We start from the raw sequence: 18,572 nt of genomic DNA, 5'->3' as shown, positions 1-18,572 counted from the left end.
ACCGTCCACACTCACAACGGCCTATACAGACATAAATAAACCAGTGACTGTATTCTCCATGACACAGGCAGTCTGTGGTTTGTACTTGTTTAACTTTTGTCTAGTTTCTGAACAGATATGAGGAGCTATGAGCTCTGAGTGCTAACAGCTAACGGCTGTGTTGTTTTTCTGTGGTTCTCATTGAAGATGACGTCACGGCTCCGCCTACACTGCGTTACTATAGTTACTGCCCCAGCTGCTAAACTGTAATGGAAACACGTGAGTGAGCCTAACCCCCCGTATCCACCGGGTCCGTCTGCGCCGTGCTGCACATTTAACTATAGGTAGCCTACTTACTTTCTTGTAGAAGTACAAATGTCCAGGATGTCCGAATCAATAACAAAACTGCGAGCCTGCACGCACGACGCTACGCTTCTGAAACGCTTCTGGGGCGCGTCCGGTGGGTTATGGCGCTAGAGGAGGTCGGACCAAAACCGCGGCGCAGCAATTGCACTTATTATTTTAAAGAAATAACAGGTTGTTCAAAATGTTAGGTAAAAACTGAGTTTATTAAATGTGAACATTTTCAAATGAAATAGAGGGAACAATTTGGAGTTGTAGTTAATTTTAGATTATTATGCTATGATTTTACTGGTCCGGCCCACTATTTGGCCCCTGAACGAAAATGAGTTTGATACCCCTGCTCTAATGCCACGCTTTCTCTGCGCACGCTGTGGGAGAAAATTGGGCGCAATAAGAAATACAGGAGTGAGAAGAAAGCAAATCTCATTCTCATTGGACTATATTCCCCCCTGTTTTGACATAAAACTGCAGTCTCCACAGCAGAGGTGGTGCACGGTCCAGATCATGTTCCCTTCAAATCCTTTCATACGTCTTTTCAGCTGAGCAAACACCGCCCTTCCCTTCTCGATCACTCACAGTTTTTAATTTCAGCTCATAATTGCTCTGATACCTAAACTTTGCTCATTTGAGTTGTGAATAGCAGGGAAGGGAGGGAGGGGGAGGGAGGGAGGGAGGGAAGGGAGGGACCCGGAGAGAAGCAGACCGCTTGTCTCAGATGAAGATAGAGACAAGAGCTTAACCAGATCAGCTTCCCCGCCTGCCAATACTTCAAACCCCACCTTTGACCTCTCCGTTTGGCCTGTGAGAATCACCTGTCCTCCTCTCTCTCTTCTCGCCCGGCCCTCCAGAGAAAGATGATCCTCGGAGCTGACCACCGCTTGTCACAAATCCCTGGTGGTGACAGCCAAGTTCCCTCGGAGTCTTTTGTCACAGGGGTCATCTCTGAAGCTCCTCTAACACTTAATTACATCTCTTAAGGGGAAAGGGGACATGGCTGTCACGTGCCAGGCGGACTTGAGCCCTTCACTGGACTTGACACAAACAAATGGTCAGGAGGAAGACATTAGGCATATGGTGCACGCGGTGAATGGGGACCTCTTTTAAGGGTTAGTGATTTTGAATTGAGCGAATCTTCAGGATGGCTGTGTCTTGAGTAATGGTCAGGGAGTGGACATCTGGTCAGTGGCTCAGTGAGGGCTGTTGAGGTCACACGCTAAGGAAATTCAAATCGGACAGCAGAAGAAGAAGAAGATAGTCCCTGTGTAAAATATTGCATTTCACCTTTGACTATTTGAACATTAATGGTTGTAAGTTCTTCTCAGATGGTTGCAGGGCAGATAACACAGCTTCACAACAAACCTCTTGGTCAAGCCGATACAACTACATAAACCTCTGTTTCCACATATCATCTTTATCCGGCAAAAAGTCAGACATTGAGCAGAGCCTTATTCTAGCATTTTATCAAAAAGACACTCCCAGCAGTTTAAAAAAAAAGTCTTTGACAGCAGTATAAATAGCCACTTCTTGTATCAAACTAGCATCGCCGACCATTTTTGTATTATGTATTTGTTAGTATCTATAGTATTTAATTAGGATGCTTGCTCCCACACTTTGTATGAATGAGCTTCAGTGTGACAGCTGTAGAGCGAGGAGGATGATCCACGTATGGCGATAAAAGTCACACACTCGTCACCAGCAGCAACGACCAGGCCGATCAGCTCCCACAAACAGGATTTTCAGTATGTGGTCGAAAACAAGGTTCTTCTTCATTTTCAATTATTTCCAGCACTTTTCTTAAAAGTTTAAATATTTTCAAGTGCCTGGAAAAGGCACACAAAAAGAAGAAGATGCGATATGGACACAGGCCCTAAGACAAGTCCGTGGCCACGACACCGACAGACAATCCTTTGACTTTAGTGTTGTTGTTGTTGTTGGTGTTTGTTCCAGCAGTATAACTGATATAACAGGCACCATGGTTGAAGTATGCTCCATGGTTTGACTGGGGCTGCAGGATTTGTTTCACTAGACAATGTATTTTAATTGCCACACCTAATAATGGGCCCGAAGAGCACCAAAGCTACGTTGTCGTTTTTAACTACAGCCATTAACATCATTGATGAGCCTGTTTTGGATGGGATCCAAATTGTACGAGTGGATAACACAACACATTACATTACTTTTTACAATGAGAGACCTGATCTGACAGGGATCTAAGGAGTCAGACCTTAACCTAACCCCAGATACCAGTTTCCCACACAGAGCACACACACGGCAGTCTGGTGGCCACAGACAAGCTGCCGTCAACAAGTCATTCCTGTCATTGTTCCTGGACTTCTCTTCCTCTCATTTAAAAGAGAGTACAGTTTCATCCTGCGATGATAATGACGTATGGTGGTAATAGAATGATTATGACACTGTGTATATACACTCAGGGTTTAGACCTATGAACGTGCAGACGCAAAGGAACAAGAAAAACAGCGGCTGGTTAAAGAAAAGAAAAACGTGAACCGACTTTGACAGTTAAATTACATACATGTACTGGGCGGTGGTGGCGAAGTCCATAGGGACTTGGCTTGGCAACTGGAAGGTCACCAGTTCAAGTCCCGGAAAGACCAAGTGCTACCGAGGTGTCCCTGAGCAAGGCACCGTTCCTTACACTGCTCCCCGGGCGCCGTAGATAATGGCTGCCCACTGCTCCTAACACTAGGGTGGGTCAAATGCAGAGAAACCGTTTCGTTACATGTCATACTGTGTAATGACAATAAGTTGAATCTATCTATCTATCTAGAAGGAGTATGTGGGAACGCAAATGTCCGAGGCATTTGGCCCATACATCAAATGCACTAAGTATTAAGTCCTGCTGAGCCCAAGTCCAAATCCAGCAACTCTTTCTCTGGGGAATTCATTGCCAGTGAGTGGGCGTGGTTATGACGTTTATATTGCCGCTATCAAACCGGAAGATAACCAACATCAGAGGCTGAAGGAAGAAGGGTCCTTTTCACAAAGCCTCCAACAAAAATGTCAAACAGGTGAGACAACAAGATTAAGGCTTTTCTGTCAGTAAGGGCTGACTCCAAACATATTCAGAAATGTTCAAGGAACGACAATAGTGTGAGAAGGCTTCTGACGCAGCTTCTCATGTTGTGTCCTACATGTGTTTAACTCCACACACTATCATGAGGAAGGTGCTTATGTTAATCATGAATGGACCATCTCTTCAGGAAGTGTGTATATAATCAGCATCCCAATGACTTTAGCTGTGTCTAAATGAAATGAAAAATAGAGGACATGTTCCATACAGGTGCGATTATCCCTGACTCACTCCATAGAGTCTCTAATGATGCAGAGCGGGCATAGTGTGTTTCCTGCTATTCTCCTCTCCTCCGACCTGTTGACTATACCTCCTCCCCTCCTCTCCTTACATCCTCAATATCTTCACTCTCCTACAATCTCCACCTTCACCGCCCTCCCCCTTTATTCTCAATCCTCTCCTCACCTCTCCCATACCCAGCCTGAGGTGAAAGAAGCGTTCTCATTCAGGGCAGGAGGGGGGGTGGGGGAGCTTGCTTTCAGGTCTCCCTCCTCAATGGCCCTTTATGCCAGGACCCCTGGGCCATCAACATGACAATGTGACAATGTGGCGGGGCTTTTTAAAAGAGATCCTGTGTGTGTTAAGTGTTTTTCCCCCTGAAGAGCGACCACGGGGCAGGGTCAGGGGGCCTGAAAAGTGCTCGTGAAAGAAAGGGGCCATCTTTGATCACAAAATGTGAAAGGGATGGACTTTTTGATTAACTTTAGCCGGGGGAGCCGGGTTCTGCTTCTTTGGGTTTTGGATAGTAAATCTGACTTCTAAGGATAATGTATAGTTCTTCAAAATAATTCAAACTGAAATGTAGAATTGTAAGAAAAACTTTCGAAACACAAGTCAGAAGTTCTTAGAAAGGATTAAAGACTTTCAGTGTGTGGAAAACGCTTTAAAAGAGTTTGGTATTTGGTGAACTGTGATATCTTCCAAACCCATACATTCCTCTCTGAAGCTGTGGGCGTCATAATAATGATGTTGACTAAGACTACTGAGGTTTATCTGCATTTATGAATGTCAATGGGGTCAGTGGAAGCTCCCCTCAGCAGCATACATCTTCTTTCAAACCGCATGCAGCGGTGGATGCATGAAACAGGAAGTGGTGTTATCCCATTGTATACTTCCTAATGAAATGAGTGATGGTCTGAATACCTCAAATCAACAGTAGTTCAGATAGTCAGTAGACCAGCTTTAAATGTCCCTCTCACCAGGCAGCGTGTTGGCAGACCGGGAATCTCCGTGGGTCTTCTGCCTCCCATCTCACGCCATGTTGCTGAGAAATGTTTATTTGTACATTATGAGTTGTTGGTTTATTATTCTCACTTTACAAGATGAAAATAAACCAGTCAGATTGGAACATTTTCCTTTTTCATTTAGTTGCCCAATAATTCTGCACACGTAGATATTCTCCTATAATGGCAAAACCTCACTTTTACTTTCTAAATATTGAGACTTGAGGTTTATTAACATCGTGGATTGACCGAGAGTACTGTAGTTCAATAATAAAATGAATCCTCAAAAATACGACTTGCTTAATAATTCGGAACGCGGTGTATGAATTAGCTTAATGTATTAAATACTAAAGTACTAGGTACCTATTCTGTAAACTTATGTACAGTACTTGAGTAAATGTACTGAGTTACTTTGCACCTCTGCTCACGATAGCTTGTTGACTATTGTCTCAGTTACAGTGTGTACTAGTCCTCTTTACATCTCCTTGACCTCACACACAGCTGCTCAGCAGTGAGATCTGGGACCCGGTCAGTCACCATCTTGCTAACACGTCTCCCACCAAAGACAGAGCTGGTGCTCCCGTGACACAGACACCTTTAAGCTTTGACTGACATGCGATCATAAGTGACATATCCAAATGGTTTCCCTGAGATCACCTCAGCAAGGAATCCTTTCAATAGGGCTTAGAGGAATATGAAACCTGCTCTTTAGGCTCTCTGGAACTCTCTCACAACTCCTTCTTCCCGCTCATGTTGTTGCCTCTCTTTCAACACTCACCACAAACCACCCATGAGCAGACAGACACATTCTTTCATTCACACGCCGACTGCTCCTCCAGCTCGGCTTCTCTTATCCCCAGCGGAGTCGCAGTGGAACTCTTGTCCTCTCCACCTCCACGAAACACTTTCTATTACTCATCAAAATGAGCGTTAAGCACCACTCTCTTCCCGTTACACAAGCGGACAACAAGACATCCTTGCCTCTTTAATGCTGATTCCTTTCATCTGCGGGAACAGCATTTGTGGATCATTAAAATAAAACATAACTATAAGTTACAGAAGATTGATTCTTTGGCTTTGAGCAGAGGAATTGAGGGAGGGAGTGAGGGATAAAGTATAATAAATAAAGTATATCAAAGGGAGTGCAGGCGGGGGGGCTGTTCCTGGAGAGATGAACCAAGACTTGCCCTCAAGATCTGGCACTAAAACACAGTTGTATTTCTGTAATGGTGCTCCAGCTTTTTCTCCCAATACATGGATGAATGCAGCCTTCCTCGACACACAAGCCTTTTCATCTGAGTGCATGGGAGTGACTCCTCTGACAACTGTTATCAGTTCACAATAACTAAAAGTATTCTTGGTCCACGATCAAAGCTGCACACGGCAACACTCCGTGTGAACAAAAGACTTCTTTCTACTAAAATTAGATTCAGAGATGCAGGAAGTTTCAGGTAATTAGAAAAGGACAAAATAAATCTTCCTGAAGTTGGATCACTTTCATTTTTAGCTTGAGTTGTGTGACCTTTGTAAAGCTGATTCACTGGGCTTTTGAGTTATGTGTTTTTAAATTTAGTAATGACAGTTTATTTCGAGCACAGCACTCCAGGGAGAGTTATCACAATGGCCTCATTTTGCCAGAGTGGGATGGCAGTCTTTTAGTGTGGGATTGTGTCGTTGTCAAGTTGTGTTTTATGTTCTCCCTCGTTCTGTCTGCTGGTTGGCTATCTGATGTTCCTGTGGCTATATTTACAAGATCTGATAAAAGCATCGCTTTAACCTCTGATAACGCATGAAAACAACATTTAAAAATGGACACAGGAAAAGTTAAATATAGGTCAAATAGGGACAACAATTCAAAGCTGTGTAGTGCCACTCTGCTTGCTTTGAGAAGTAGCAGGAGAGCATTTAAACCATTACAGTTTACACTTCTACCTTGATTTGACTCAACAACTGCAGGCGGTGAGCCAGCTCAAGATTAAAGAAAAATGGAAGCGACTTAGCTTTCACTTTTCTCTCTGGCGTTTTTCATCCGAAGACATTAGTGCTATTGAGTTGTATATTTTTTGGTTTTTGTTTCACGGTTCTGCCACGAGCTCACAAGACAGTTTTGGGTACGACAACGTGGGGATGACAGGTGTTAATCTTTTGATATTGGAGTCAAAATAATTCATACAACACTGATGCAGTAGAGCTGGAAGAATTTGTGGAATGTAGTGAAGTACATTTACTCAAGTATGTTTTAAAGTACAATATTGAGGTACTTTCCTTGAGTATTTTGAATTTATGCTACTTTGACTACTTTTAAGAAGCCAATATTGTACGTTTACTCTTTACGTTTCACTATTCATTTGACAGCTTTAGTTACTAGTAACTTTAAAAATGCAGATTTCTAGCTTAAACAATTAAGTGGTTAATAAACATTGTCAAATAATGATTGGTTAAAATATCCAGCAGCAGTATATAAAGTAATTAAATGAGCTCCACCTTTACAAACTGTGATGAACACATTAATGCATCAATAATCCTAATCCACTAGGCCCTATATGACGGGCCGTTAAAAGTACTTTTACTTATATTTTGGTGCAAATTCTTTTGTGCTTTAACTTAAGTAAGATTTTGTATGCCAGACTTTTACTTATAACAGAGTCATTTAAAATGTGGTTATGGCTGGATGCAGGTTATACCATTTTCTAATCAAAGTGACTAATTTACTTAATTTAATTTAATTTAAAGACTTGATTTGAATAGTATCTGAGTATCTCTGTCAGAAATCATGAATAAACTGCATGAACTGTAAGCAGCCCATTAAGATGACATGTTACTGTACATGGTCGATCCTGTCTACAATGGTGTGTTCCTTTGACATTCAATTCAATTTTCAATTCAAAACCTTTATTTATCCAGGTAAAATCCCATTGAGATCAATGTTCTCTTTTTCAAGGGAGACCTGACTTCAACATCTGATAAAAGATACATTCAGGGCCGGACTGGGACAATAAGTCAGGCCGGGAATTATACACCCAGCCAGGCCACTACCAGTTTTTTGTGCCATTTTGCTGGATTTATTTGTCAATTTTTACAGCGTTGCTGCCCGTAGTGATAGCCCTCTAAATCTACTACCCAAAAATAAACATATGGACATGGGTTACTATTTTTAAAAATGTGCAAATCTAAATTTTAGGAACCTATGTGAACATATTTTAAGTGGGGGTGGACCTCAAATCCTATAGGGGGGTCCGGGGGCATGACCCCCCGGTAAGATTTGTTTTTTAAATGTTGGACTTAAATGCATCAATCTGGTGCATTTTGAGGGGGAAATAAAGAGACTACACCCATATGAAACATAACTGTATACATTTAAATAATCATAAAAACATGACCATAACCAATAACATACCATATCCAATATGAAAAAACATTGAAACTTGTTTATTTATTTGTTTTTGGTTCATTTATAGTTGTGAGTGTGTGTGCTCCTGAACCAGCCTCACCTGTCTCCCTCCTCTCCCCCTGCTCCTCTTTGAGGCAGAAGCAAAGACTAGTTTTAGCTCTCAACAAGTTTTAATAGTTTATCTTGCCTTTTTTCACCTAGTTAACGTTTTTTTTTTTATTATTCATGCATATTTTACTAATCACTCCCCCCTCAAATGGAAATATGTGTTTACATAAATGGTGATCAAACCCTTTGAGACCCACAGAGATAACTTAGACTAAGTTAACTATCTAAACACTCAGAGAGTCCTTTACCTCACCTGAGCTGTAGTTATCAGTCTCTCAGTCTGACTGGAGAGGACTCTCCAACCACCTTGTTGTTGAAAAAGCTCCTGATATCCGTTAGCGCAGCTAGCACCAGATGCTAACAACAACAATAGGCCTACATGTAACCGTTGCGCGCGCTTTATCTCACTCGCTCGCGCCACACATACACTAACACACACCCCCCCGAGCTTGAATGACACAAAGAGACCAATCAAGGGCATTAGTATGATCTGTATGAAAGTGGCCATGTCGGCAGGCCACATCATGTAGACAGCTAGTCACCCTCTGTGAGGCAGAGTCAGACCCACATTTGCGCAGCGTTGCGTTCACAATATATACATTAACAAAAAAATCCTCAGGCCAGCAGGCCACTTAACAGGCCAGGCCATCGGGAAACCTCCCGGTCCTCCCGATGGCCAGTCCGGAAACCTCCCGGTCCTCCCGATGGCCAGTCCGGGCCTGGATACATTACATGCTTCTATTTGTGCAACCACTTTGATAACTTGAGAGCACACAATAAGTAGCCTACTTCAAGACCACACATTTAGTAATTATTTTGAGGGTAAAAACGTTTTAATTATGTACAATATCATTGACAGTTCAAATAAAGTGTAACTTTGACTTTGCAGTACAAACAACCCAAAACTGCACTATGTGAGAAAATGAAAACAAACTGGCTTTCGGTTATTCATGTATAGAAAGTAATTATTACTGTTGAACACAAAGGCTTTATAGACGCCAATTGTTCAATAATTTATAAACGTAACATGTTCTAAATATCTGTATGTTGACAAAGTTAAGGCAACTCAGGGCTCTGTACATTGATTTAGGATTTCACCTGACTGGGTTCTCCCGAAACCCACCGGAAAATACCGAAAGCCGTGGTGCCTGCTGGGAAACGGAATAGTCGACAATCCGCCATCTTTCTTTACAGAGAGTTAGTAGGGCAAATAACAACCAGTTTAAATGATTATTTCTCCAGAATTTAATCATTGAAGCAATTTTACTTGGTACCTCGCTGTAAGCAATACGTTTGAAAAGGAGCTCGTGCAACAGGATTCGCAGTATTGCCTACATATCAGGCACAAGGCACCGTAGTTTGGTGTAACGCTAAGCGGAGCTGGTCAAGATGGGCCGATCTCGGAGCCGCAGCTCGTCCCGCTCCAAACACTCCAAAAGCAGCAAGCACAGCAAGAAACGGAGCCGGTCCAGAGACAGGGAGAGGTCCAAGAAGCGGTCCAAGTCCCGGGAAGCGAAAAGGAACCGTCGCAGAGAATCTCGTTCTCGATCCCGGTCCACCACAGCCCCAGCCCGCAGAGAAAGACCAGCCACGCCGCCGGAGCGCATCGATATCTTCGGTAGGACGCTGAGCAAGAGAAACGCTCTGGACGAGAAGCAGAGGAAAGAGGAGGAGGAGAGAAGGGCAGAAATGGAGAGGCAGAGGAAGATGTAAGTATATTTTAATGAAAGACTCTGTAAATCGAACGTAAAATGAACTGCAATATGTGCTAAGCTAAATGCTAGGCTAGCTCCATTCAGTTGTATGGATAGCGTCAGCTCTTTGCACTAGCATGCTAGCAGCCAAAGCATGCTAGCTAGGCTCCACAGGCCCTGAGCACACACACACGCACACACATTATTATCCCTGTCAGGGAAGAAAGCAACGCAGGGGCCAGCTCACCTTTTCAGCCTGGCTGCACTTGAAGTTAAGTTTAACTTTAAGATTATTCCCATGTTATAATGGCAGCCATGTTGTTGCACTATGCTTATCATTATTACACTCTTCATAGTGTCAATGAGGACATTTCAACTTTGTTGTAAGTATTACTGTCAGTACAACAGGTCACTGGTCCTTAATCTAATGCATGATGCTGTGCAGTTAGTCAACCAACAGTTTTAAAATGTGGTAATTGTCTTACTCATTAATGAGCAGCTATATCAACCTGGTCTTAATGTAACTGCACTTGTGCTTTACATTAACCTCTGAATGTGTTATGGATCATTATCTGACACAAGTGATTTTTCGTACCTTTTTTACCTTAACCTCCCCTATGGTACTCATTGGTTATTGAGAATGACATCAATGCATACATTAACATGGACATACTAGTTTGCTGCAGTCTAACATGGAGTTGCACAAAGGAAAACAATTGACTTGGCTGTCAATACATGTACCAATAAACCCCTTGACCCTTCACATAGACTGCGCTTCTCTGTGTTAAAACACTGGCGCGTTTGCCACACATAATGACCATAGCTAGTCTTCTTGTCTGCTGGCAGGTTCTATCTGTCTGACAGGAAAGCTGCTGTTGTGAATGTGTGTGGTAGCCAGAGGCGCACAGACACCTGAGATCCCAGCCTCTGCCCAACACCTGGCCTCCTGAGTGGCTCTTTCATTAACCCCTGGTCACAAGGCCACTTTTCCTGGTATACACATGTAAATATCCTGACACCGACACTTGGGAGATAAGGAAGGACTTGGGCCTGGAACGGTCTCTGGTTTCCCAGTGGTTGACAAAATGAAATAAGATCCAGGCAGGGTGGGCTGTGTGTTTACAGTGGGGCCAGGAGCGATGTGACGACACACATCCACTCCTAATAGCTTCCTGTTAATTGGAGAATGAAAGAACAATTTCCAATAGGTTAACAGGATGATCCTCCATCTGCATCAACCCACTGTAGCCATTTGAGTGGAAAAACAACACTAGACTAAGCATTATAAAGTAATATATACATATCCTGAGCTCTGTGCCTTCACTACTTCACACCATTCTTCCATTACATTTCCCATATTCATCTTTTATGACAATGAGCAGTTTTTCATTGCCATCACTACACTGTAGCTACTTCCTTATGACAATAAATACTTCAACATGTGAAGATATATTGCATTGATACAACTTCACACTGCTGCAGATATCATTTTCTAAATCATTTTTAAAAAGCCAAGATACTTAAATGTGTGTTGGTGACTCACTCCCTTGTTTTGTTCTCAGTGTAGTAGAATGTGTTTCTTTGGCAGGGCAGCACGTGAGCCTTATGATAAATCCCTGCATCCTTCCCTCTGTGATCCCGCTCTCATAGCTCCTCTCATCTGTTTCCCTCTCCGTCCTCCAGCCGGCAGCAGGAGATCGAGGAGAAGCTGATCGAGGAGGAGACGGCGCGGCGGGTGGAGGAGCTGGTAGCCAAGAGGGTGGAGGAGGAGCTGGAGAAGCGAAAGGACGAGATTGAGCGGGAGGTGCTGCGGCGCGTGGAGGAGGCAAAGCGCATCATGGAGCGTCAGCTGCTGGAGGAGCTGGAGAGACAGCGGCAGGCAGAGCTCACGGCCCAGAAGGCCAGAGAGGTAACGCTCGGTCGTTTGGAACGCAGCCCCTCCATTCCCTACATACCTTCCCCAGTCAGCTGGTCTCACTGTTGCCTTTCTCCAGGACATGCGTGATCTAGCCATGGTACAAGTTTCACTGCAGGGAGGGTACATGCACAGCCTGCAGGGACTTCATGTAGCAAAAGCGTTACTAATAAATCTAATTCATTGTCAATTTAACTTGTCAAAATTGTTATTTCTTACACATTTAAATATGTCGGATAAGAAAATGTGCATGAACTTACGTGCACAAGGCTTACAATTATTTAAAGTAATACAACTACAACATGTACACACATTCACATCCTTTTTCTTGCCGTCACTAGGAGTATGGGACGTGTGGTTCTCACAGCCAGAGTTATGCTGGAAATGGGCAGTTTAGACTTAAAGTATAATTGCCTGTTTTCTACACATGGGGCAATGTAAATGGCGTCTCAAGAGAGTCTCCTTAACTTACCAGTGAGAGTTTTGCCATGGCGCGGTTACAAAAATTAACTGATTTCATTATTTCATTCCCCCCCCGGTTCTGTTTTTTGAGCTCTCTATTTTAAGACCACCGGCTCTGAACATTTTTTGCCATTTGAAACTTACCAAATACCTACAAGTTTTGAGAAACTCTATTAATAGGCTTCAGTTTGATTTCTATGAGTTTTCCTAATGTCCTGTAACACTTTTTATGATGAACCCTTTTCGGGCTTTTTGAAGTGAGTACAGCCCCCCTGCTTCTCCCTTTCCTTTGGAGAGTGAAGCTGTCTGACGGAGCCTGTCCACTGCCGCCCCAGGCTTCATTAAAAAAGGGGCTTTGTTTATACTACAGTAATAATGTATTGTGTATGAGAAGGGCGGCTAAAGCCTAGTGACCCTGACTCACAGGGAGCAGCCAGTGGCTCGGGAGTAATCGGGTGAGAAATGTAGTCCTAGCAAGCCTCCTTCACCCAGGACTTATTGGGTCAGCCCCGTGCCCCCTTACGCAGCGTCCACACGGCGCCGTGCGTTGAAGCTTGCCAGCGGGCGTGTTTGAAGCTAGACCAACAACCAATCACATGAATATCCCGCCCCGGACACACAAGCACGCAGTTTAATTGGCTAGAGCTTGTACTGGCATATGGTTTGATTGGCTGACGCTTCCGTCGAAGCTTCAAAAGTTGAACATTGCTCAACTTTTTTTAGCGAGCAAAGCGAAGCGACACTCCCACAATGCATTTCGGCAAAGTGTGACGTCACCCCATTCAAAGTGAAGGGGCAGAAGCGTTGAAGCTTCAACGCACGCCGCCGTGTGGCCGTGCCGCTACGTGTCTGAATGTCCCACTCTCAGACCGACACCGTGTAACTCACAGGACCGGGAGACGGGCCCTTTTATAACCAGCGTGTAGAGTATTCAGCTGAAGGCTCCTGAGTTTTAAAAACACAAGTGGAGATTTCCTATCTGCTACGCTGACATTTCAAACCCAATTTGATGTGTAGAAATGTTAATCCCATTTGTTAATTCAGACCGTTTGTCCTGTGCAGGTGTTATGCTTACCCCCCCCCCCACCTTCTCTTTAACGATCCTTCTCCTGGGATTCTTCTGTTAGACGCCACCTGCTCTTGGATACACAATGACGGACATTTCCTGTTTTGACTATCTGTGGTCTAACCTTTTTTTAATCTGTTAATATATATATATTTTCCTAATCATTTTAATTGGAAGAGCTTTCTCTCTAGCAAAGCCAATGTACTGTGTTTTGTACTCATGACTTCTCCTATAGGGTTTGCTGCTACATTTTGAGACTGTTACTTAAATACATTTGTGTTGTTTTTATTTTGGAAACACAACAACTCAGCGTCTTCCTAACTAGCACTTGACCCCCGAGCTGGCCTGCAGCCTTCAGCTCACCGTGACTCGTGTCCTGTACTGTAAGTGTACCGTGGACCCCCGCTTTGTACTGTCCTCTCCTGTGGGGCCGCCGCACAGAACGGATAACCCCTTAAACAGAATGAGCTGTGGCTGCAGGCAAAGGCTGAGCAGTACAGAGATCAGTTATAAAGAGGAGTGCCGCCGGCGCAGTATGGCAGAGTCCCCCCCATACCTACCTACCCACCCACCCACCCGCCCCAGGAGCGCTTCTCTGCCTCTGCAGGGGCCACACAGTCCGGACGAGACAGTAAATATTCAACTGTTTAATGCCGAATGCTTTCACCAGTTGTGTAGGTACACAGGCAAGGAAAAAGCGTAGGTATACGTGCATCGGTGAGCCAAAACTATTCCCTCCTTTATTTGTATCCTTTTTTCTCATGCTTATAATGACGTTAAATCTATTTTCCTCTAGATTGTGTTGTCTGTCAGTTATATGTTTATTTTTACAAGTGTGATGAGTGGGACCCCCCCCCCCCCCCCTTCTATTTTTTTTTTTTAATTCTTGTGTACATTTTAGGATAGTTCAGCGAATGAGCTTTAATTATTCCTTAAAGGGTAGGGGAGGGAAAAGTAGTTGCCGGTGAATTCCCCCCCCCCCCCCCCAGTTTCTATATGCGTTTTGACCCCTCTTTGTATTTTTTAAGAATTCGGGCTGACTGCAGAGAATGCCACAGTGTGGTATGTGCGAGAGGCTAAACAAACTTCTCTGTGGTGCAATGACTTTGTGTGTGTGCTGGTATGTGTGACAATTAGAGGGTGTGTGTGTGTGTGTGTGTGTGTGTGTGTGTGTGTGTGTGTGTGTGTGTGTGTGTGCATAAAGTGCTCTGTGGCTGTAGCCTGTTCGTGCGCTAACATGGCACCGTGTCACCCGTCTAGGAGGAAGAAAAATCTAAGCGGGAGGAGCTGGAAAAAATCCTGGAGGAGAATAACCGCAAGATCGCCGACGCTCAGGCCAAACTGGTACGCCCTGCTACTTCCTGTCTCGTTTTCATACATTTATTCCATTTGCCTAAAATTCATAACCCTCAATTTAGTTGTTTTGCATGCCGCCTTCCTCACATACGGAAACACTCATCGCTTTAATGTCCTCAGAAGACCTGGAAGCCATGTTCGTATATTTAAAACAAAAAAACAGGGATTTTCTTAAAAACATGTATTGATACCCACAAATGTGACCGTCCTGATCACAGCCAATGATACGTGTGCCTTCTTACGTGCAGAAGGAAGTGGCAAAAGACTTAACGTATAATTGAGTCTCATAACTTGCCAGTGTGAGTTTTGCCATTGCACGGTTACAAAAATGTACTGACTCATTGATTCAATTATTTTCTCCTGGTTCCGTATTCTTTTACTTTTCATATTTCCTAACGTCTTAGTCAATATGTTATAAAGAGCTCTCCTTTTTTAAGACTGGACATTTTTTGGCAATTAAAACTGTTCCTAATCTTATTTAGGTTTTAGTTTGAGTTAATTAGTAAACCCTTCTTTTCTATTATTACCGTGGTTGAAACCCCGATGCCAGCAGTGTCTCGTTGTGACCTTGTCTGACCCCTGTTGTGTGTTCCTCTCCGTCCGCAGGCCGAGGAGCAGTTGCGTATTGTAGAGGAGCAGAGAAAGATTCACGAGGAGCGCATGAAGCTGGAGCAGGACCGTCAAAAGCAGCAGAAGGAGGAGCAGAAAATCATCCTGGGCAAGGGCAAGTCCAGGCCCAAGCTGTCCTTCTCCCTCAAGGCCACGGAATGAGACTGCTCCCAACCTCCATGACCCCCATTGTCATCGATCGCCCCCCGCTCCTCCTCCTCCTCTGCGGAACGCTCGCTTCGTTTTGGAAGCGCCGAAAGGAGGACGGCCGAGGAACGGGCCGCATCCCTGTGCTTGTCGCTGTGAAAGACCCCACTACCTTGAAGAGGAGGCAGCTCTTCATCCAAGAAGGACCCGACTGCTTCCTCCACCCTTCCCCTCCCCCACCGCACAGATGAATCCTGTTTGTGCTTTTTTTTTGTACTTGTAGGGACCTTTTGATGTAGAATGCTTTAACATGCCCCCGTTCAGTCTTAACAGCGAGCACCTGTGCGCTCCTCTCTACGTGTGTCCACAGCCAGCAGCCTACTATAGAACTCCAGTCCCCCGTTTAGAAGAGTATGTGTGACTTTGTGTACTTCAGTCTCCTGTAAACCGCTCGTGTGCAGCTTGGGAGTTGGCCTGCTGTTCTCCGTGTCATCTGAAGCACGCGGTGTGACCGATCACAGTGAACTTCCCGTCCAGCTGACTGCGGCGTGTCTTCCACGGTCCTTCCTTCCCCGTGAGCGCCGTTCACAGAACGCTCTTTTCTTTCTGCTCCCGCTCCGTCTGCCATGTTTATCATTTGTTTCCCTAACATGACAGCAGCATGTCGACCTGAGAGGAAATGTGTTAGGTGTGAAGTCGCTGCAGGTTAACGCAGCCCGACTCCCAAGCTGCCCACGACCGATCCTTACAACAGGACGTGTGTGTCGTCCACGGTGAAAGGGGGCCTGTGGGTAAAGGCAGGGGAGAGTGCATTTCCTGTATGATGTAACTTTATTAGCCTTGCTGTGATGTGCTGACTCCTCCCCCTCCTCCTCCCCCAAATTCAGATTGTGTTAGGAAGTTGATCACAAAAGTCACAGTAATACTTGAGTTTTGCATTTTGAGAATTTGAGAACAGCCGAGCATACAGTCCCTTCATTAATGACAGTTTTGTAGATGAAATTAAAATTGGCAATGCGCCTCGCTTGGTAAGTCTTGATTCGTTTAGGATGGACAAGTTCAGGTAAGAGCAGGTTTACGGTCAGCAGCAGTGTGAGTGTGACGGCGAATGTGTGTGTGTGTTTGTTTGTTTGTGTGTGTGACTGGCAGGCAGGCTGACCTAAGGTGGGTATATAAAGACTTTTTGTTATTTTGTGGGACTTGGAATTTGTCATGTAATTTCCCCCAAATGTCAAGGGACTGAACAGTTCAATAAATCCATTGAATGCCACTCGTGTGTCTGTGTGATGATGTGAAGAAGTTTAAAGGAAACGCTCCTCAACTTCCATTTGACTTTTTATTGAGTTCTCGCTCACACATAAGTTAATTAAAAGCACTTTACACTACCGTTTTAAAGAAGTAGTATTTCAGACTGGCACATTTTAATGACATTACACCGGCTTTGTTTCGCACTACGATCCATTTCCACCCTTGAGCTGAGCGATACATCAAGTTAACAAACCCTGTAACAGCAGCTGGATTCAGACGGGCTGCTGATGGAGATCATGCTTCTCATATTCAACATGGCAAATCACCTCAACACGTACTACTGTGTTTGGGAGCAGTTTGCTTAAAGTCTCAACGAATGTATCCATATATATATATAAGTATGTATATATATATGTATATATAATTTATCTTTAACGATTTGTTTAAAGTGCCTCTATTTAAGCGAATAAGTTGAAAGGGTGAGACGGAGGGATTCGTCCTCCGGCACGGGCCGATCACGAAAAGTGCATGTCAAGCAATAACGGATTGAGAGGTGAGTATTTAAACTCGGGTTACTTTGTTTATTTGAATCAGAGGAGCAAACGAACCTAATATTATTTTAATTGCTTACTAATTGGTGACTCCTGCCAACCGTTTTCTGTAGTTTAGAGAGACCCAGCACAGTCCACAGTCCGACACCAGCGGACCCCGGTGCCACGGAACACACGGGGCTCACCGCGGCCTCTCACGGACTGTTTCTGATTGATACAAGTCATTTAATTAATACATGGTAGCCTACATTTAGTTAGTTTAAAAAAAGATCTACAGCTGGTTTAGAGAACATTTCCCCCACAAACTAAATTAAAAGAGAAACAAATGAGTATAGGCTACTTGGAGATAAATCAATGTTTAAAAAAAGTTTCCAAGCTGAATATAGAAAGTAAACAAAGAAGTGTCAGGTTATGCTATTGATGTCGGGCTATTCATTTTTACAATTTTTTCTTAAGTTGTTTTAAATGTTCTTTTAAAGGCAAGCTGAGCTTCCCGAAACTTGTTTCGCGTCTGTTTGAATACCTAGCGGCCTGTCTGTCTGCAGGACAATTTCCATTTGATTATCTTTGAACAATGTTGGAACAACAATAGTTAAAGTCCTGTCCAAAGTGCTTTCCTGTTTGCAAGTGTCAACCTCAGAGATTCACGGTGAAGTAAGTGTGTGTGTGTGTGTGTGTGTGTGTGTGTGTGTGTGTGCGTGCGTGCGTGTGCGCGCGCGTGTGTGTTTTCAGGAAAGACGTTCCACAGCTCATTGCCCGTCGGGCTGAGGGACTTGTTTTAAAGGCAGGAAGGAAGAGATTTAAAAATAAAGAAACTCAAAACTTCCTCTGCGCTGTCATCCACAATTTTTCAAACAACACATTTGATGACAAGCCATAATTTACATGACATATAAAGGTAAGAATATGTTGAAATTACCTTAAGAGATGCGTTACTTCAGACGACAGAAGAGGCACATATTTACTCAAATTAAATCAATGATTATAGCTTCAAGAACGGGCATATTAGTTATTTTTTTATTCAGCCACTTTTAAACCTTGGTGTGTAAGAAAACAAAAACACAACTATCAAGCTCTCACGGTTATAAAATACTATCTTTAAAATATGTAGACTCTCTAAATGGCATTGTTTTATTTCGGTCAATGAGTACACATCCTACAGCCTATGTTAGAGAACTGCATGGGCCCGTTCGCAGAGCCGCGTGCCAGTCTTGTTAATCTAATATAGTTGCCTTTGCCTCTCGCATAATTAAATTAATGAGATGTTCACGCTGCTGCAATAAACACAGTCTGCGGTGAATATCAGCCGGACGATCAGCAAACAGCCGCAATCCACAGCGGCCGCCTGGAGAAAGCCTGATCGAATTAA

At 43.8% G+C, this 18,572-nt stretch overlaps 1 protein-coding gene across 2 annotated transcripts; it reads left to right on the top strand.

Moving 5' to 3' along the window:
- Positions 1–9,257: 9,257 nt before the first annotated feature.
- Positions 9,258–16,674, top strand: arglu1a (arginine and glutamate rich 1a). 2 transcript variants are annotated; one of them, XM_034109763.2, is made up of 4 exons: positions 9,258–9,864; positions 11,500–11,758; positions 14,553–14,636; positions 15,255–16,674. In XM_034109763.2, exons 1-4 carry the CDS (start codon positions 9,545–9,547, stop codon positions 15,417–15,419), a joined length of 828 nt encoding a protein of 275 aa, XP_033965654.1. In that variant the 5' UTR covers positions 9,258–9,544; the 3' UTR covers positions 15,420–16,674. The 2 variants fall into 2 exon arrangements, with proteins under 2 accessions (XP_033965654.1, XP_033965655.1); XM_034109764.2 differs by having other exon boundaries at positions 9,263–9,864; positions 11,533–11,758.
- The last annotated feature ends 1,898 nt before the right edge of the window (positions 16,675–18,572 follow it).

This window comes from Pseudochaenichthys georgianus, chromosome 21 (genome assembly GCF_902827115.2).
Source record: "Pseudochaenichthys georgianus chromosome 21, fPseGeo1.2, whole genome shotgun sequence".
Taxonomy (NCBI): Eukaryota; Metazoa; Chordata; class Actinopteri; order Perciformes; family Channichthyidae; genus Pseudochaenichthys; species Pseudochaenichthys georgianus.
This window is presented reverse-complemented; position numbering and strand designations above follow the sequence as displayed.